We start from the raw sequence: 20,290 nt of genomic DNA, 5'->3' as shown, positions 1-20,290 counted from the left end.
GCCAGTGTCCTGCCTGCCCTGGGCTGCAGTGCTGGTGGGTAGGTGTAGTTGGGCTGCCTGCCCCTGTGCCATGGAGGTACTGAGCAGTAAGCACCTGGATTGGTTCCTTGGGGAATAGCACAAGGCTTGGGGACCCCATCCCAGAGGTACTGAGTGAACTGTCCTTAGACACACATCTCTGGGCCAGCAGTAAAATGCACATGGACACAACAGGGCAGCAACTGAAGACATGCAGGGCTGAGTCCTGTGTTGTGCTGGCCCTGGGCACATGGAGGACACAGGCCTAGCCCTCTGCAGGCAGGTGGGGGTCTCGTGGGCATCATGGAGCAGTAGGGAACAAAGGACACGCCCATGGAGCTAATTTCTGCTCTTGCGGGTGCCATGGTCCCCAACTTGTACAAACACCAGTTTGGGGATAAAAGTAACCAAGAATTTCCAGACAGTGACAGTAGAGCATTAAGGCCAACTCAGGCTCTGCACGCTGGGCCCTGGTCACAGCCCAGGTTGCCTCTCCCTTTGTGATGCCGGCTCTTATGTAGAGCAGGCCTTGGTCTCTGGGTCGGGGGACAGCGGCCCAGGGTAGGCCCAGGAAGTGCTCATGTGCTGCTTTAAGCCAGGCGACCTCCCAGGACAGGAGCACCAACCTAACTCAGCCCTCACAAGGGTCAGTCCTCAGCAGAGCCTGCCCTGTGTGGCTGAGGAGGGGCAGACATGGAAGCTGGTGGTTAGCAGGAAGATGAAACCTCACGGTGGGAGGGACAGGAACCAAGGGCTGGGGCAGTGTTGGGGTCCAGCTGCCATGGCACCACCTAAGGTCCTGGGGACCCAGCCCACTATGCCACATGAATGGCTGTTGGGGTCAGTTGGCAGAGCATGGACAGGATCTGTGAGTGTGGCATGCTGCCGACCAGGGAAAACCGGGTGTGTTGTCAGGAATGACCTGTGGGGTGTTTCAGAGGTCAGTCCCATCCCAGTAGATGCTCAGCACAAGTCTGAGCTGCCCTTGCACTCGAGGCCCGAGGAAGGACACTGCTGCCCTGCGCCTCTGCCCACCTGCGTGAGGCGCACCACGCCGACCTGCCAGTTTCCACTGTGTGGCCAGGCCTGAGTCCAAAGGGAGCGTGGGCAAGCAGGACACAGGGCTAGGGTGCACCCTTCTACAGAGCTGCCCAGAGGTGGAGGAAGAGCCTCTACTCCATCAGCAGTGCTCATCCGGCCAGGGACTCAGACCCCAGTTGGTCAGGCACTTCCATGAGGAATGTCCAGCCGCAGAACCAGGCGCACTGGACTCAGGAAGGACACACTCAGGCTCATGACTGAGTCAACATCAGTTAGGCAGTGCTGCAGCAGGCCAGGTGCCTGGAGCAAGTGGGAGAGACCCACCTCACTCTGGTGTGGGGGCCATGCAGTCTCAGGCTGTCCCACCAGCCCGTCTCTGTGACCTGTTTGCTCCTTGACGGGGCTGGAGGGGAAGCCACAGTGTCTGCTGCGTTCCTGGAGAGGCAGCAGCCAGCAGACGAGCATGATGAGGGGAGGACAGACAGCCGAGGATGGGGCGGAGGTAGACCCACTGCTGCAAGGACCAACGTCCCCACTCCTGCCCCGGGCCCTGCTGGTGGGGCGGCCCTGGCCCTTCCTCAGAGTGAGCAAGAGAACCAGTGGCCTCAGGAGGAAGTGTGCGTCAGCCGGGTGACCAGGAATAATATCTGCGAGGCCTGATGTGTGCTGGCTTCCCAGAAAAGACACCCGCCTTCTCTTGCTCCCAGCTGGAGAAGCCCAAGGGGCTGTGGGTTGGTCCCTGTGAGGGCACCAGGGCAGGGCAGTTGGGGACTGAAGGGACCCAGGTCAGTCCCTTCTCCCCCAGGAGGGTCTCTTCCTGCCATTCTGTCAGTTACCAGCATGTCTCAGGACCCAGAGTCTGGGGCAGGGACTGCATAGGGAGTAACTGGGAGGCATTTTTCTGGGAACCACATTTTCTCCATCTGATGGCCTCGGGAGCCTGGCCTCTCAGCAGCACAGGCTGCTGTGGTGAGGTCAGGTCACCCCACTGTTCTCTCCCAAGCATACTTGCTGGACACCCCAACAGCACGAGACATGAGGTCCTTCCATGGCTGGGTCCTCTCGGGCCACCACACCTTTCGGCAGATGATTCTCCCTGCCTCCTGTCTCTCCGCCGCCCTTCCCTGTGCCAAGATCGCCCCGACCCAGCACCCTCTGGCCCCAGCCTCCAACCTCCAAGGAGGTTGACCCACTGCCCAGCTCTGCAGTGTCCACTGACTGTGGCCAGGGCCTTGCCTCACGGGTTGTCCTTCTTCCTGCAGCCCATCCTCTGCAGCCTCAGCGCCGCCTTCTCCTGGCCGTCCCTCAGGTGCCACGCCCTACCCCCTGACCTACACTCCAGCCCTGGATACATGACCCAGCATGCAGCAGGAACCCCAAACCCATCCTGCCTTCAGAGCCAGCTGGGTGGGCCAGGCCCTCGGTGCCCCCACCTCCCACAGCAGCTGTGTCCCAACAGCCCTTGCTGCACCCCCCATGCAACCCGAGCCCCATCACTACCACGTGGACGACCCTCTTGCTCCACTCTTGTCTCCTATGGCAGGCACCACTATGTACCCCTCAATATTGTCTGCTTCTTGCTGTCGTTGCGGAACCCCTGAATTTTAGCCAGGCTCTTGAATACCAAGAACAAAGACAAGTTTCTGACCTCCCAAGGAGTTAGGATCTCATAGTGTTGGCAAAAGGACTGTGTGTCTTTCCTGGGAAATATCCTTCAGGGGGAGGCTGTGTCCTTCTTCCTCCCTGCGTCCCCCTGCTGCTGGCAGGTGTGATGGCAGGTGCTACAGCAGCCATTTGGGGCCATGAGGTGACCTCCCATGGAGAAAACCAGTGTGGACCCTGAGGGTACAGAAGGTGGTGGCCCAAGGTGGGATGCTCTGCCTGCCCTGCCCACCCCAGGCCACCACTGGCACATGGACAGCAGAGCTGCTTACCTCAGCCTGCCCTGAGTCAAAGCAGTTCTGAGTCCTATCCCTTGCAGACAACCAAATGCTCATGCAGTCACACCTGCCAGAGCAGAGCTTCTCACCCTGGACAGGCCTGCAGACCACCTGGCCAGAGCCGGAGAGTCTGTTTCCACTAAGCTCCCAAGTGATGCCAACCCAAACCACACAGAGAGTGGGTAGTCTACAGGTCACAGCTCCCCCATCCCTGCTCCCTCTTTGGTTTCCCATTTACCAGCACCTAAAGGGTTAACTCTGGCCACTGGTATCCCTTCCACTTCAACCATCCCGTTCAAGGCTCTGAACCTACTTTTGGATTTATGAGTTTAATTCTTTTCCTTAAAGAGGCTGCCAACCTTGGACCAGCTTCCAGCCCCACACAGCCCTGCCCACCTCTGCAAAACCTCCTGCAGTTCAGTTCAGCCTCCTGCGGTTCAGCCTCCCTGCTCTCATCTGTTTCCAGGCTCTTGTGCCCCCACCTGCCACCTCCCAGCTCCCAATGCCGCAGTCCCTGAGGCCACTCCTGGAATCCCGTCATGGTGCAACATCCCATGTTCTCTGAGGAATCTGGGCCTCTCAGGGGCTGGGTTGGCTCAGACCCCTGTGCAGGGCACAAAGCCAGGCCTGGCATGGACTGGCAGCTGTCATCATCCACTGAACTGCTGAGCCCTGTGCCCCGGGGGCCTCCCTGGCGGCCGGACATGGGGCCTTCTGCTCCTTCACTTCTTTCGAGTTGGACTTGGCCCTGCCTGGTGCTGGCCTGCTGGTGCACATGAGCAGTGCACAGCACATGCAAGGAATGTGACCCATGGCCTCCCACCTCAGCCCTTGGACAGTGCGCAGTGTGGACAGGTGGCTCTGGGGATGTAATTCCAGGTCTGCAGCTCCTGACCGAGCTCCTGCATCCCCAGAACTCCAAGGGCCTGGGTGCCGGGTCCAGGAAGCAGCAGGGCAGGTGCCAACTGGGGTGTGGGGAGGGGGTACTCTTCTTTTAAGGAAGCTTCTTTTGCACAAAGGATTCTCCCACAGCTTCCGTGGACGCAAACCTTCTCCATGGACAGGAGCCTGTGGGCCCATGTGGGAGTGAGGCAGCCAGCCAGGAAGGGAAGTGAGGGGGGCTTGGGAGATTTCCAGGGTCAGGTTCCCAGGAAGACAGAGGTGGATGGAGGACTGGAGCGGGGTTGCCCCTGGGAAGGCTGGGAGGCCAGAAGGACGGTCCCCACAGAGGAAACTGTGGGTCCTCCCACCCTCTGGGGAGCAGAAGGCAGGCTGGGCAGGGCCCTCTCACCAGCGGCTCGTCGGGATAGAAATAAGAGCTCCACAGCTCAGGCCAGCTGGTACATCCTCAAGCTACTGCTCTGCCCACCCCGTCCATTACCCACTCAGCGGCCACAGTGACGCCATCACCACAGGAGCCGCAACCCTCCACCCGGTCTCAAAACCACTTGTCCCGGGGCCTTTGTACCTGCCGCCCTCTGTCTGAGACCTGCCCTTCCCACAGCTCTTCCTGGCTTTGGTCTTTTCTTCCCGTCCATGCCTCCATCCCATCCACTCTGCTGGGCCCTGTCTGCCTTCTGTCTCTCGCTCTGGAGCGGAAGTCCAGGGTCAGGGGCTTTTTTGTGTCTCTTCAACACGGAATCAAAGAACAGCCACCCAGGGAGGCCTTAAATTTTTTCATATGCATGAGCAAGGGGGGGAGTAGGGACAGGTCTGACATCAAGAGGTGACCCATAAGGCCCTGAAAAGTCCTAGGAGAGAGTCGATGACTGGGCCTGTGAGGCTGAGTCCCCATGAGACCTGCGTCTGTCCTTCCACCAGCCAGCAGCTAAACGGATCGGTCATGAGACTGGGTTTCAGCCCCTTCCTCACACAACTCCCATCACCCTAAAACATGCACTTACTGTGCCTGCATCTACTTGGGCCCTAACCCCCCATGCAGGCCCAGCTGGCCCAGATCTGGGCTCCGTGACTTGGATGTCCTGGTGCGTAGGAAAGAGAGACCACAGCATGAGGAGACACCAGGGTGAGAGTGTCCAGGATCCTGCAGGCAGAGATGGGCTGGGATGGCCTCTGGGCAGGGGGTGGGGGGCGAGTGTCATAGGCCAGGGACACCTCAGCCATAATCCAGTGCATGTCCAGGTGGTGGGGGACCAGGTAGGGTCACTGTGTAGAGGACTCAGGGTGCACCTGTGTGCCAGGGGCAGGACTGGATGGGGAGAAAGAAGGCCAGTGAGGGAGGCTGCTGGAGGCACAGGAGTGCACAAGGCTTGCCCGCGAGGCCTCTTGTCCACAGGGAAGGCAAAGCTGCCCAGACTGGCATGGCCCTGTATAGGGAACACATCCCTGCCCACCCGGAAGCAAAGGTAAGTGGTTCCTGCAGGTGGGTGTGGCCTGCACAGGGGGCTTCAACTTTTGTGTTTGGAGATCCCCTAAATGAAACTTGAAAACAATGTGTCCCCTCGGTTGTTTTTGAGTCATCTAAAATTTTTCTTCACTGTTTTTAAAGCAGCTTATGATGTACTTCCCAGTATATTATAAGTACTACATTTTAAAGCAAAATCGTTACAGTCGCCTTTTCAGTGTGTCCAGTGGAATCAAAATTCCATAAGGATTTGATGTCCACCATCATCCACGTGAAAAGGGCACAAAGCTGATCTCTCACAGCTAGGAACTTTGTCATTCATGACTCCTGTCCCTATTTCACTCCACGCACAGGACTGCATCCTAATGGAAAGTGTGCTGAGTGTGAAAGGTGTGGGTCTCACAAGTATTCTGCTCTTCTCCTGGGCAAACAGCCAGACTTCACTCCCATCCCCCCCATGCACAGGTACATGAAGGCAGGTGACCAGCCCTGGCCAGCGAGCATGAGCAGAGCAGCAGCACGTGGTGCAGCAGCATCGCCGCAGGGCAGCTCGCCGCTCCCCCTCTGCCAGCACCTGGCTGCCAGGTTCCAGAGGGAGGGTGTCAGGGACAGCTCCCAACCACCGCGTGGCAGACATGTGAGGTGGAACAGCCCTGTGCTGTGCTCTAAGCTGTGAGAAAAGGAGGCTGTTCCTGCATGTGGCCTGGCCCGTCCTGATCACACAGCAGCCTCAGCTCAGTGACTCGGCTCCTCCGAGGTCAGCGCATACGCTGAGAGGTATGAGGCTGAGCATTGTGCCAAGCACTGGGGCCGGTTGTCACCCTTACCGCTGTCGTAAGCACCCAGTCAAAGTGACACGCACACTGCCAGTTCTCATAAGTAACTAAACACGGGAGTGCAGTTGAGTTGGAACTGCGTCACTCAACGATGTGTGGGGCCTCCTCGCCGGCAGTTCATGTCTTCACAGGAGAATACTACTAAGGGCTGGAGTGAGACAGCTTCGTCATTTTTTTTTTTTTTCTGTTTTTGATCTTCATGGATATGAGCTGAGAAAATGTGTTCGCCTAAAAGAAATGGGAATAAAAGTTTTGCTGTAGCACTCTGTGTGTCAAAGCCATGTGCTAACACATCACCTAGAGAAAGGACAGGCTGTTCCCACAGAGCAGTTCCGTCCCCTGAGACAGGATTTGGGGAGAGTATCCCTCCAGTCCGGCTGCCCCAGAGTGAAGGTCGCAGGGACAGACACACAAGCTAGTGAGCATACAAAGAGACCCATTTACAGATCTGAGGCCAACTTCTGATAAAGGGCCTTGCAAAGGGCACTTCCTCAGTGTTGGGAAAACCAGCTCACTTGATGAGAAAAGCTAAGCTGCATTCCTACATGCATGTACTTCTAGCAAAAAATTTACGTGCTGGGCCGAGCCCGTGGCGCACTCGGGAGAGTGGGGCGCTGGGAGCGCGGCGACACTCCCGCCGCGGGTTCGGATCCTGTATAGGAACGGCCGGTGCACTCACTGGCTTAGTGCCGGTCACAAAAAAAAAAAAAAAAATTTACGTGCTAAGTGAGCGATATTACGCATGGAATTTGTTTGGATTGCAATCTTCTGATACAGTCGTCTCCCAAAATCTTCAAAATACAAGTTACTTCACCTGGACCGATTCACCTCAAAATAGAAATGTCATATGCAAATGTTTCCTCACTGAGCTCCTGAAGGATGAGAGAGAAAGATGAACGGTCACACTCCTGGAGGGATGCCACAATGCTTCTCTGACATCAGAGAGAAACCCCAAAGCATAAAAAAAGAGAGATGGTTTTGACAACATCAAAATTAAAGACTGTTCAGACCCCATGGATAAACACAACAGACAGAAGGACTTGGAGGTGGCATTTACAGTTGCTCAACAAGGGGGCTGATGTCTGGCAGGTATAAGGAACTCCTGCAAACCAACCAGAGAAAGACGGAGCCCATGGAGATGGGCAGGGTCTGACCCGCAACTCACACAGGCGCCGGTCAGGGGAAAAGGCAGACAGCACCGGAACCCACCTTCGCGCCCCGGATGGAGACTCTTCCACTGGTGGTGAGGCCCGGACTGGCCTGGCTCTCCTGCAAAGTGTCAAGAAAGGCCCCCAGCTGGCCCACTCGGGGGAGCCCTCGGGAGCCTTGAGGAGGACTGTGCTGGATAAATGGGGGTGACTGGGTTATGTGTGGGGTGAGTGGGTTATCTGTGGGGTGACTGGGTTATCCGTGAGGTGACCGGGTTATCCAGAGTGACCAGGTTATCTGTGGGGTGAGTGGGTTATCTGTGGGGTGACTGGGTTATCTGGGGATTGACTGGGTTATCTGGGGGGTGAGTGGGCTATCTGAGGGTGACTGGGTTATCTGGGGGGTGAGTGGGCTATCTGTGGGGTGACCGGGTTATCCGTGAGGTGACCGGGTTATCTGTGGGGTGACTGGGTTATCTGTGGGGTGACTGGGTTATCTGGGGATTGACTGGGTTATCTGGGGGGTGAGTGGGCTATCTGAGGGTGACTGGGTTATCTGGGGGTTGAGTGGGTTATCTGGGGGGTGGCTGGGTACCTGGGGGTGACTGGGTTATCCAGGGTGAATGGGTTATCTGGGGGGTTAGTGGGTTATCTGGGGGGTGACTGGGTTATCTGTGGGGTGCCTGGGTTATCTGGGGATTGACTGGGTTATCTGGGGGGTGAGTGGGTTATCTGAGGGTGACTGGGTTATCTGGGGGTGACTGGGTTATGTGTGGGGTGACTGGGTTATCTGTTGGGTCTGAGTTATCCGTGAGGTGTTCGGGTTATCCAGAGTGACCAGGTTATCTGTGGGGTGACTGGGTTATCTGGGGGGTGACTGGGTTATCTGGGGGGTGACTGGGTTATCTGGGGGGTGGCTGGGTACCTGGGGGTGACTGGGTTATCCAGGGTGAATGGGTTATCTGGGGGGTTAGTGGGTTATCTGTGGGGTGACTGGGTTATCTGTGGGGTGACTGGGTTATCTGTGGGGTGACTGGGTTATCTGGGGATTGACTGGGTTATCTGGGGGGTGAGTGGGCTATCTGAGGGTGACTAGGTTATCTGGGGGTGACTGGGTTATGTGTGGGGTGACTGGGTTATCTGGGGATTGACTGGGTTATCTGGGGGGTGAGTGGGCTATCTGAGGGTGACTAGGTTATCTGGGGGTGACTGGGTTATGTGTGGGGTGACTGGGTTATCTGTGGGGTGACTGGGTTATCTGGGGGGTGAGTGGGCTATCTGAGGGTGACTGGGTTATCTGGGGGTGACTGGGTTATGTGTGGGGTGACTGGGTTATCTGTTGGGTCTGAGTTATCCGTGAGGTGTTCGGGTTACCAGGGCTGTGGGGAATCGCATGCAGCCGACCACCTCAGTAGGGAGTAGAAACGTGAAATAAGCAGGGCGCAGGGGCCGGCATCGTTTGGAAGCACGCGAGGGCCTTTCAAAGCACAGAGAAGGTGAGAGAGTCAGGGACAGCCGTGAGCGCAGGCTTGTGCCTCCCTCAGTCCGAGCCCGGGAGGCGGGTGGCGCGGGGGTCCCCACCGATTCGCTCACAATCGCAAATATTGGGGCTCAAGACACGTGTGTTGGATGAATTGTTGAATGAAGTTAAGACTCCAGTCACGGCGGATATTTACAGAGCGCGCACGTGTGTCCTGTCCCCGTGAGGGGAAGCGCTGAACCAGAGGGCAAAGGCCGGCGGGGACGGAGCGGGCGGGGGGCGGGGACGGGCTGCGGAGGCCGTGGGACCCGCACGAGGGCGCAGGGACCGGGTGGGCGCGAGTTGGGGGGCGGGCGGCGGGCGGGGGAGCTGCCCCGAGCTGGGGAGGGGTGTGTGGCCTCCTGCCCGCGCCCGCCCGCAGCAGCAGCCCAGGGAGAGTGAGGGGACACTGGGTGCGAGGTGGGGCGACAGCACACGCCGGCCGCTCGTCCCCGTCCCTGCCGCGCTCAGCCTCCGCGCGTCCAGCCAGGAGGGACCGTCGTTGCTAATTTCATCTCGCTTCATTTAAGCGTTTTCTGCAAAGTCATCGCCCGCCGCAGCTGCGCGGCGGGCAGGGGCGGAGCCAGGCGGCGGAGGCGCCCGCGGCGGGAGCGGGCCCGGCCCGGGCGGGGAGAGCCGCCGCCCCCGCCGGGAGGGACGCGCGGGCCGGGCCCGGGCTGCAGCGGGGGCGGCGGCGGCGCGACCCCGGCGTCCCGTCCCCGGCGCCCGTCCATGCACCGGCTCCTGGAGCACTCGGCGGACATGGCGACGGCGCTGCTGGCGGGCGAGAAGCTGCGCGAGCTGATCCTGCCGGGCGCGCAGGACGACAAGGCGGGCGCGCTGGCAGCGCTGCTGCTGCAGCTCAAGCTCGAGCTGCCCTTCGACCGCGTGGTCACCATCGGCACCGTGCTCGTCCCCATCCTGCTGGTCACCCTGGTCTTCACCAAGAACTTCGCAGGTGAGGCCGCGGGCGCGGGGCCCGGCGGGGTCGGCGGCGCCCCGGGGGTCTCCCGGCAGCGTCCTCGCGGGTGTCGCCGGCCGCTGGGGCCGCCTGCGATACCCCGCCTCGGTCTTGTTACCCGACCTTCCGTCCGTTCAGCCGCGGGTCGCGGGGTCCCACTCGGCCTGGCCTGGAGCTGGTGGTCCCAGCTGTGGCTGAGACATGGGGTCTGGCCTACGGGATGTCACAGCAGGATCTGAGGGGGTGGAGAAGTGGCCGTGAAAGGACCTTACGGGCCTGAGAAGGGAGAGCCGATGCCGAGGGACGCGGAGCCCCACGCTGCCGGGCAGGGTCCCTGAGAAGCCGGCGGGCACGGGGAGCCTCCGAGGGTCTGGAGCAGCGGAGGGGCCGGGCCCTCCAGGCGGCGTCAACGGTGCCAGGAGGTGGACCGCGTGGCCAAGCAGGCAGCGCCGAGCCCGCGAAGGCTCGTGCAGGTGGAAGCGGGGGCTGGACAGGGCAGGGACAGAGGGACGCGCAGAAGGGATATTCTGAGATGCTGTCAGCAGAACTCACCCCGGCTAGACCAGGAGTGTTGTGGGGGCGCCTGAGGGCGGGGAGAGGCGGGAGGACGCACGGAGCCTTGAGCCAGCTTGTGAGGCACTCGGGCAAGGGCTCCCGGTGCCGCACCCTCCCTGTGGAGACAGCACGTGACACTCCCCGCATGGCAGCTGGGCTGAGGCAAGGGGGACTCATGGGCCCTGCTTGTGGGGAGGGGGTGTCGGCATTCCTGTGCACCACTCCCAGGGGACATGTGGCTCTGTCCTCTGGAGCTGCTGAGCACCTCTGGCGGATGTTTGGCATTGGTTCTTCACAGACCCCTACAGATGCCTTACCTTTTAGGGGTGCCCCGAGACCTGGAGATGCCATGCCTCAGGAGGCCATTGTCTGGGCCACTTAATCCCACCCCAGGGACGGAGGAAGGCTCTGCTGATCTCCCTCCCTGGACGCCAGTGCACAGACACCCAGCACTCAGGATCAGGAGTCTCCACAGGCAGGACGGGAGGTGCAGCACCCACACCTGCGCGTGAACAGGCGCGCTCGGCGGGGGCTCGGGTCTCGCTCAGGTGTGCGTGGACACGCTTTCTGTGGCTACAGTAAAAAAGAACCACAAATTGGATGACTTAAAATCACAGAAGTTTCCTAGTTCTGGAGACTAGAGTCCAAAATCAACGTGTCGGCAGGGAAGGCTCTGGGGCCCTTCCTGCCTCCTCAGCTGCTCACGGTTAACGGCCATCTGTGCCTTTCCTTGGCTTGTGGCCACATCACCCAGTCTGTCTGTCTGTCTTCACACCGGCCTCTGCATGTCTGTCTGTGTCCACATCGCCCTCTTCTTGAAAGGACACTGGTTATGGGTTAGAGTTGATTACATCTGCAAGACCCCATTTCCAAATAAGGTCACATTCACAGGTACTGGGACTTAGGACTTCAGCATATTTTGGGGGGGACACAGTTAAACCAACAGACAGGCAAAGATGGGCAGGCTTACACGTGTGTACACACGTGGACTCGGCTACCTTCAGGTGACCCGCCCACTCTGATACTCTTCTGAGTCCAGGTCATCACATGTGGGCTCAGTACTCCCCCATCCAGCTGGGCCTGCGGCTGCTGGTGTCTCCCCAAGTGTGTCCTTCATCTCCGGTCCAGGCCGTGTCCTCGGCCTCTCTGGGCCTGCCCCTTTGCGCCCATCTGCATTTGCCCATGGACACACACATGCCCACCTGGGCCCCGTGCCCAGGCCCTTCCTCCCGCTCCCCTGCAGCGCAAGGCTCACTGCTGCTGCCCAGTGTTCTGGGACCTGAAGCCTGCCCTGTGGCACGTGCCTGGTCAGCTAACTGAGGTTTGCCCAAGAAATGTTGTCCCAAGTCACAAGAAAAGCCAGGGCTTGGTGGAGCGTTCTCGAGGTTGCTCTGCTGCCCTCGATGGAAGGGTTGGTGGTCAGGACCTCCCGCCCCTTGCTCTCCCCCACACTCTGGGAAGTGTCGGCTGCCTCGTTTGCTTGCCCTGCTCAGGGTCCAAGGCAGGGCGCTGTCTACGTGGGGATCTTCAGAGTCTCACATGAGCCAACCCTTGCTGCCTCACATGAACCCAGAAGCGTCCAGGATCCCCTGGGGCGTGTGCTGATGCCTGGGGCGGAGGTCCCCCCGGATATGAGGAAAATCATGGTGTGGGGGAAGGGTGCCTCACAGGCGGGAACCACACGTGGCCGCGGGGTGGACTGCAGGGGCCCTGCTGGCTTGTGGGGCACTGGGGCAGGGGTGCGGACAGGTGTGTGGTCAGGTCTGACATTCCAGGAGGGGTCTCTCCACTGGATCCCCTCGGACACACCCAGGACCTGGTGCCGAGGTGGCTGCCCCGAGGAGGGGATGCGTGGGGCCTGTCCCACTGCCCTGTATCAGTGTCTGTATGAGGGTCTGAGCCAGGGAGGTGGGTGCTGGGGGTGAGGCTGCTGCTGTCGTCTCGGGAGGACCGCAGCCCCTCCTCCGTCCTCAAAGCCAGCAGCATGGTGTCCTCTGTCCCGCCTCTCTTCCATCCTCACATCTCCACCTCTGATCCTGACCCTCCTGCCGCCCTTCCTTGTACAAGGAGCCTGTGATTACCCCACCCAGATAATCCAGGATCATCTCCCCAGCGAGGCCCGAGACCCAATCATGTCTGCCATGTCCCTTTCGTCGCGTCAGCCTGTGGCTGTGTGTCACTTTACGGGACGAAAGGCACGTGGACATCTTTGGGAGGCTGTCATTCCACTGACCGCAGCACCCCACGTGGAGGTCTGTAAGGGCATGGGAGTGTGGAAAGGTCTGGACCTGCCCTGGGGTGAGGGGCTAAGAGACAGCAGTGGCCACAAGCTGGTCCGGGGGTGACGGGCAGGGTCTGGCCAGCCAGAGGGAGCAGCCTCTGCAGAGCCGGGGAGCCCTAGCGGGGGCGTCCCCTCGCCCCAGGTGGAACAGGGCAGGCATGGAAAGGGTGCAGGGCAGGCATGGAAAGGGTGCAGGGCAGGCATGGAAAGGGTGCAGGGCAGCCAGGAGGGGCCCAGCTTCGCCATCCGGGGGCACCATGGGGCACGTGCAGCCTGGGCGGCACAGAGGGTAGAGACGTGCTCAGGCTGCCAGACCGACACAGAGCCCAACTGGGAGGGACACTGTTGAGGGCCAGGCCTCGGCCTGGGGGCAGCCACGCTGGAGTGTGCTCAGACACCAGTTCAGATTTGTGCTTCCCTGATGCTGTGTCGGGTACCCAGCTCTCAACACGTCGTGGCTCTGTGTCGCTGTCACTGGGGCTCTGAGGACCCTGTGCAGATGCTTGGCTACCCAGTGGCTCCTTGGTGGGGACACCACAGTGTCCTCTTGTGGGGGTGGCTGGGGCGCCCTGCAGCCGAGCTCCACGCAGCACTGTTCTCCCAGGAAAGAAGCCCCTCGGGGCTGCTCCATCTGTGTTGTTGGGATGGGCCAGGCCTCCATGTCTCCCACGTGGACACTTGTGCTGGCCCAGGCTGGAGCCCCACTGCCCTTGGGAAATCCCAGGGGAGGGGTCCTGGGTGGAGGACCCTGTAGCAGCTGCTGTGTCTGGCTGGGCCCATGGATCGGAGCACCCAGTGCCCTGGGACCCCTTGGGCTCGGCAGGCTGCTCCTCACCATCCTACCCAGAGAGTGGCCGAGCACCACAGGTACTAGCACCTCAAGCCGGAAGCCACAGCAGCACCCTCTGTGCCAGGGGCCAATCTTGCCGGCCACCTGCATGTCCTTGAGTCCTTCGTTGCCTGCTGCAGTTGCAGGGAGCTGGTGGCAGGCATTAGGAGCTGGAATCTGAGTGGGGCTCCCCACCCCCAGTCCCTGTGGAGGCAGCACACCAGGGAGTGGGGCACGGGCCCCGCTTCCATCCAGCCTGGGGGACAGGCCACCCGTGCCGCAGAGAGAGGAGCCCTTCCTCCAGTTTCCCTGTGGCCCCACAGGAGCCTGGACCGGGCTTCCAGGGACACCCATCCTTGCTGGGCACCCACACCCAGCTAGGGTGGCTCCTGGGGGCGGGCCTGGCCCAGGGTGGGAGATAAACCTGTCCCATTCTTTTCCCCAAAAAAGAAGAGCGTCCACCCCTCTCTCACTCCTGGATTGGCCGTAAGGACAAAAAATAAGTAAATAAAATGCCATCTTCTCAACCGAGAGAGTCGATTCCTTTGCCTTTTCTGATTTGCTCTTCTCTAAGGCCAGCTCGTCTCTAGGCCCAGCTCCCTGCCCTCATCGAGGGCCACGGGGACCAGCTCTCCCTTCCTGTCCCCAGGCCTCCTCCACACCCCATGGCCTGCAGTTCCTCCATGGAGCCCCCTGCCCCCCACCCCGTATAAGCGAAGCTTACTCGACCCATCCACACCTCCTCCCGAGCCCTTCACAACTCCCTTGCAGCCTCAGACAGAGTCAGGTGGCCACGTGCTGGCACCTCCTGAGGCCCACCCAGAGCCCCCACCTGTGGCTGCACCACGGGTGGTGATGATGGCAGCCAGGGGGCTCTGTGCTAGCTCAGCAAATGCTGGGGTTCGTGGGGCTCCTTGCTGGGCTGGGGACACTGGTAGGCTACGGAGTCTCCATGCCCAGGTGTATAGCCAGCCCTGGCCCCGTGTAGGGAATATGAGTCTTCCCAGTACGGGCAAGGGTCTGTAACTCATCTTTCTGTCTGTGACTCATAGGACTTGGCACAGACAGACAGGCCTGTTAGTCCCTGTTGCTTGCTGGCCTTGGCTCCCACAGGGTGAGGGCTCAAGCTGGAACAGAGGGGGGCTCCCATCTTTGGGGGCGAGAGAGAAGGCTGAGGCTGTGTGGCAGCTGTGGGCAGGGGCTGGGGCTCTCAGCTCTGGGCCTTCCAGCTTCCACTTGCAAGAAATGTGAAGGTGTGAGACCCCAGCCAGGTGGGCCCCAGAATTGGGCAGGGCATGGCCGTGGTGCCAGGAGCCCACACGTATTTTGCTGTTGGCTCGTGCCCACCCTCACCTGCAGACGCAGACAGACTTGTGAGGGAAAATACAAAGTTCGATGAGGGCCATTCTTCCTGCGACTCCACGCGGGGGATCCCTCTGTTCAATCTTAGCAGCAGATCCCACGGTCCAGCTGGTGAATCTTCCCCCTGACTGTGCCCAGCCAGCATCCAGGGTCCCCAGCTTGCCTTTCCCTGGGACAGTGGGTCTGGGACAGACATCCCTCACTCCTCAAGGGCAGGCATAGCCCGTGCTGGATTTTCTCAGTTGTGCCACCGTGACCACCTCTGGCCAGGTAGGACCATGCGTGTCACCCGCCTCCTCAGAAATGGAAATCCAGGGCAGTGCCAGGCCGGCAGCCAGGGCCTGGGTTTTGGCCCATCTGTGCCACTGGAAGAGAGCCCCGGCTGAGTGGTGTGGCCTGTCTTCGTGCTCTCTGGGACTCGGTTTCCCTTTGTGCACACCGTCTTTGTGACATTTGGAGAGGCAGCCGAGGTGTGTGGTGCAAGTCGGTTCCTGGGGCTGGCTCGGACAGGACTTGACCCCTGGCTGTGCCACCGCTGACTGCCTCCAGGGGGTACTCAGGGTGAGCCCCCCCACCACTCCGGTCAGGACTTGGGGCTGGGGGTGGCTGCCTGGAGGGAGTGGTGGAGTGGGGGTGTGCGGTAGGGGAGCAGCGGTCCCGCAGGCAGGGCAGGCAGCGTGCGGGAGGGGAGGGTCCGAGCGCGCCCTTCGCCCCGGCCTCCCGCCCCAGCCCGTGTCTCCTCTCTGCCCCCAGAGGAACCCATTTACTGTTACACCCCGCACAACTTCACACGCGACCAGGCGCTGTACGCCCGCGGCTACTGCTGGACGGAGCTGCGGGACGCGCTGCCCGGCGTGGACGCCAGCCTGTGGCCGTCGCTGTTCGAGCACAAGTTCCTGCCCTACGCGCTGCTGGCCTTCGCCGCCGTCATGTACGTGCCCGCGCTGGGCTGGGAGTTCCTGGCGTCCACGCGCCTCACCTCGGAGCTCAGCTTCCTGCTGCAGGAGATCGACAACTGCTACCACCGCGCGGCCGAGGGCCGGGCGCCCAAGATCGAGAAGCAGATCCAGTCCAAGGGCCCCGGCATCACGGAGCGCGAGCGGCGCGAGATCATCGAGAACGCCGAGAAGGACAAGAGCCCCGAGCAGAACCTGTTCGAGAAGTACCTGGAGCGGCGCGGCCGCAGCAACTTCCTGGCCAAGCTGTACCTGGCGCGGCACGTGCTCATCCTGCTGCTCAGCGCGCTGCCCATCTCCTACCTGTGCACCTACTACGCCACGCAGACGCAGAACGAGTTCACGTGCGCGCTGGGCGCGGCGCCCGACGGCGCGGGCCGGGCCGTGCGCGTCCCCTGCAAGCTGCCGGCCGTGCAGCTGCAGCGCATCGTGGCGGGCGTGGACATCGTGCTGCTGTGCGTCATGAACCTCGTCATCCTGCTCAACCTCGTGCACCTCTTCATCTTCCGCAAGAGCAACTTCGTCTTCGACAAGCTGCACAAGGTGGGCATCAAGACGCGCCGGCAGTGGCGCCGCTCGCAGTTCTGCGACATCAACATCCTGGCCATGTTCTGCGACGAGAACCGCGACCACATCAAGTCGCTCAACCGGCTGGACTTCATCACCAACGAGAGCGACCTCATGTACGACAACGTGGTGCGCCAGCTGCTGGCGGCGCTGGCGCAGTCCAACCACGACGCCACGCCCACCGTGCGCGACTCGGGCGTGCAGACCGGGGACCCGAGCGCCAGCCCGGCCGAGCCGCCCGTGGTGAAGCGGCCGCGCAGGAAGATCAAGTGGATCCCCACGGCCAACGCGCTGCCGCCGCCCTTCCGGGAGCAGCCGGCGCCCGCGCGCGCCGACCCGGGCAAGGCCGACAAGCCCAAGCCTGCGCGCAGGAAGGCGGCCCCCGACGCGCTCGTCGCGCCGCTGCTGGACGCGGGCGCGCGCCACGCGGGCCCCGCCGCCGACAAGAAGCACGCGCGCCACTTCTCGCTGGACGTGCACCCCTACATCCTGGGCTCCAGGAAGGCCAAGGCCGGGCCCCAGCCCGCCGCGCTGCCCGCCTCCCGCAGCCAGGACGGCGGCTTCCTGGCCCCGGCCGCGGCCGCCCCCGAAGGTAGGGAGCGGGGGGCGGCGGGCCCCGCACCGGGAGGGGACGGGAGGGCGCCCGGGGAGGGAGCTGGAGGGTCGAGCACGCTCGATGGAGGTCCCGGGCAGCAGGAGGCCGGACCCGAGCGCTGGGAGGAGGCACGGGGCCACCTCCTCTAGCGCTGCCTGCTGGGTGAGGCCCCCGGGGGACATTGTGCGGACGGGGCTGGCTGACGGACGAGGCCCAGGGCAGGGAGGGTCCGCCGGCCCGCGCTGGGGCACGGGGGCGCAGGAGCAGTGCGCGTGAGTCGCTGTGTCCCCGGCTGTTTGCAGATACTCCTCTCCCAGAGAAGGAAAGCTTGTACCCGGCAGAGCCCACCCTGGCAGGGCTTCCTTCTGGGGGGCCGTTTCACGTCTGCTCGCCCCCTGCCGTCTCCGCCGTGGCCCCCCTGTCGCCAGCCAGCCTGGGCAAGGTGGACCCCCTCGCCATCCTGAGCCGAAACGCCACTCACCCCCTGCTCCACATCAACACGCTGTATGAGGCCCGGGAGGAGGAGGAAGGGGGTCCCCGCGTGCCCCCGGACATGGGCGACCTCATCGCCATACCCCCCCCACAGCAGATCCTCATTGCCACCTTCGACGAGCCGCGAACGGTTGTGAGTACTGTGGAGTTTTGAGGGAACGGGACTTCCCAGGCCGCCAAAAGCCGTGGTGCATGACGTGGTGTGGCCCAGCCGGCGGCCTCCTGGCTGACCCCAGCGCCATGCTACGCGGCCTCTGCTTTGCTCGGCCCTGCCCACATCCCCCCAGCCTCCTGTCCCCATGCCAAGGGGCTCGGCACCTCTACCACCCGTTCGACAGGGGAGCCCGGTCCCCAATGGCATCGTCCTGGCACTGATGGGGGCTGGGTCAGGCAGGGGCCCCAGGAGAGCCAACCCCCACCCCCTGCATCGGGCACTCGGCTATGCCTGCTGGCCTGTGGAGGAAGAGTTTATTTTTTTATTCAATTTTGTCCTGGGCAGGACAACCCAGCTCTCCCAGCCCAGAGCAAGGAGGAGGCTGGGGATGGTGGCACCTGCTGGGACAGGCCATGCCACTGGCCTTGTGCTCAGGGGTGCGCTCCCTGCAGGGACCTGATGTCCTCAGGTGGGAGGGGATGAGGTCGCCCTCAGGTCAGAGATCAACATGCACTTTCTCCTTGTAGCCTGACATACATTTTATTTTACTATGATTACTGTGACTAACGACCATATTTATCATCAGGAGACTTTGGATGAGTCTAAAACAAGATAGTGTGTAAGTGTGTGTGAGCAGAGGTGGGCGTGAGCGTGGGCAAGAGGGTGCACGCATGCGAGGGTGTGAGAGCAAACGTGAATGTGCACGTGCCTGAGTGAGCATGTGCATGCGAGTGTGTGAGTGCATGTGAGCACGAGTGCTCTGTGCCAGTGTCCAGGCAAGTATGAGCACAGGCACAGGGCGAGTGAGCATGTGTGAGCCCAGGCATGGACACCAGTGTGCAAGCAAGGGAAGGAGTCTGACGCAATAACCATGTCCCCCACCCGGGCCCCAGCTGCAGGCCGAGATCCCACACTGCTTCCGTGGGCGCCCAGGCCGTGTGCTGGACCCGCCCCTATTACCTCAGCCCCGCGGCCACGTGATGCAGTATTAACAAGGTAGCACTGAGCATATCAATAAATATTATTCTGATAATCACCTGTGCTCCTGCTGAGGCCTCCGCCTCCCTGCGTCCGGGGCCTCCTGCCCAGCCTCTACACCCTCCCCCAGCTCATCAGCATCATCGTGGAGGGGATAGTGGGGCAGAGGCTGCCTTCCCAGGGTGCAGGGGCCTCAGGCCTTCCCCAGAATTGTGAGGAGAGGAGCGTGGGGTGCGGGTATGTGGGCCATGGTAAACGCCTGCTGCCCTTGCAGGTCACCGCAGGGGCCCTGCTGCACCCACAGCGAGGCCAGAGCGTGTGGTGGTCACTCTTAGAGCAGGACACATCATGATTCAGGCTCTGGACACGGAGAGCACTCAGGTGGGACCCTGCCCCCCAGGGCACACTAGCTCAGGGGAGACAAATGAATGAAACCCCCAGGAAGACCACCCATCAGTCATATGCTTGCAGGGGAGGGCCAGTGTCAGGTACAGTACTAGGGAATGGAGAGCTGGCAGGATCCAGGAAGGCTTCCTGGAGGAGGCACCCTTGGTTTGGTATGGGATGCTCATAACATCACAGGGGCAGGGGACCCCTTCAATGCCAGGCCAGGACTTGGTGAACAAGGCTGGTCCCATGGGTGCCCCATGCAGCCAGACACTTGCTCTGCAGGCCACAGCAGGTGACCCCAAGGGTCTGAGCAGTCAGCTGGGGCAGAAACCCTGTGGGGGCTAGAGCAGGGTGGGAGGTATAGGCCACAAATTGCAAGGGTGGGGTTCAGCTGAAATCAGAGTGGGCCCCCTCTTGCCTGGCCTGGGCCTCCTGGAAGCTCCCTCCCCCAGCAGCCCTGGAACAGCCCGTGGGTGGGCAGAGCAGGGCTCCCAGGAGTCAGGACGAGGTGTCCATCCTCCACTGCTTTGGCCCAGAGTGTAGGGTCACCACAGCCCAAGCACATGGGGACATAGGCTGGAGGCCCCATCCCACCCTGTGTTTTAAAATGTAGGTTTTATTAGTATTCAGGATGGCGAGGCCAATATCTGGAGACAACTGTCATTGAAAAGACAGTTTGTTACTCACAGATCCTATGAGCAAGGGCACCCACACCACACAGGACCACGCGGGGAAGCACCAGGGCTGGTCACGGGCAGAGGGAGCGAGAGGGAACATGGGCAGAGCCTTTACTGTGGTTCCCACGGGAAGAGACGGGTGAGGCAAGGTCAGCAGGCTTAGGACCGGCCAGTTTGAGTAACACTGGCAGGTGCTGGGGCCTGAGGTTGGCCCTGGGGTGAGGAGGGCAGGTGGATGGTGGCCCGAGTGTGAGAGCCCATGGTGGGGAGGTGTGGACGCTGTATGGGAAGTGGTTTGCTAACTCTAGGAATTAGCCAGCCCTGGGAGGGGCAGCCTCTTGAGGATTAGCAAGTCCCCAGATGCCAAAGTATCAGGAGAAAATAAAAAGTGTGGTTAATATAGCCTGTCCTCAGAAAGCTCACCCCCTACGTGACCCAGGACACCCTCTCTGCCTGGCACCCTGGGTGGCACACAGCATTCCCATACATCCAGGGAGGAAAGTCACCCAGGTACCCCAGGAACTCTGAGCGACCTGGTCCTGCCAGGAGGGATGAGACCCAGCCCCTGGCAGCACCCCTCTTGGTCTGACACCTGCAGACCGGCTCCATCATGATGGTGACCCAGG

The 20,290-nt window shown here is 61.4% G+C and overlaps 1 protein-coding gene across 1 annotated transcript; it reads left to right on the top strand.

Annotated features, from left to right (window-relative positions):
* Positions 1-9,527: 9,527 nt before the first annotated feature.
* Positions 9,528-18,652, top strand: PANX2 (pannexin 2). The gene is made up of 3 exons (XM_063074929.1): positions 9,528-9,825; positions 15,609-16,970; positions 17,276-18,652. The coding sequence occupies exons 1-3, from the start codon at positions 9,600-9,602 to the stop codon at positions 17,617-17,619; spliced, it is 1,932 nt and encodes a 643-aa protein (XP_062930999.1). The 5' UTR covers positions 9,528-9,599; the 3' UTR covers positions 17,620-18,652.
* The last annotated feature ends 1,638 nt before the right edge of the window (positions 18,653-20,290 follow it).

Source organism: Cynocephalus volans, chromosome 12 (assembly GCF_027409185.1).
Source record: "Cynocephalus volans isolate mCynVol1 chromosome 12, mCynVol1.pri, whole genome shotgun sequence".
In the NCBI taxonomy this organism is placed as follows: domain Eukaryota; kingdom Metazoa; phylum Chordata; class Mammalia; order Dermoptera; family Cynocephalidae; genus Cynocephalus; species Cynocephalus volans.
The sequence above is the reverse complement of the archived record's forward strand: the minus strand, read 5'-3'. Positions and strand labels throughout refer to the sequence as shown.

Coding starts and splice junctions, on each gene's coding strand:
- PANX2 (XM_063074929.1), top strand. CDS start 9,600: ATGCACCGGCTCCTGGAGCACTCGGCGGACATGGCGACGGCGCTGCTG. Junction 9,826..15,608: donor CTTCACCAAGAACTTCGCAG/GTGAGGCCGCGG, acceptor CTCTGCCCCCAG/AGGAACCCATTTACTGTTAC. Junction 16,971..17,275: donor GGCCGCGGCCGCCCCCGAAG/GTAGGGAGCGGG, acceptor GGCTGTTTGCAG/ATACTCCTCTCCCAGAGAAG.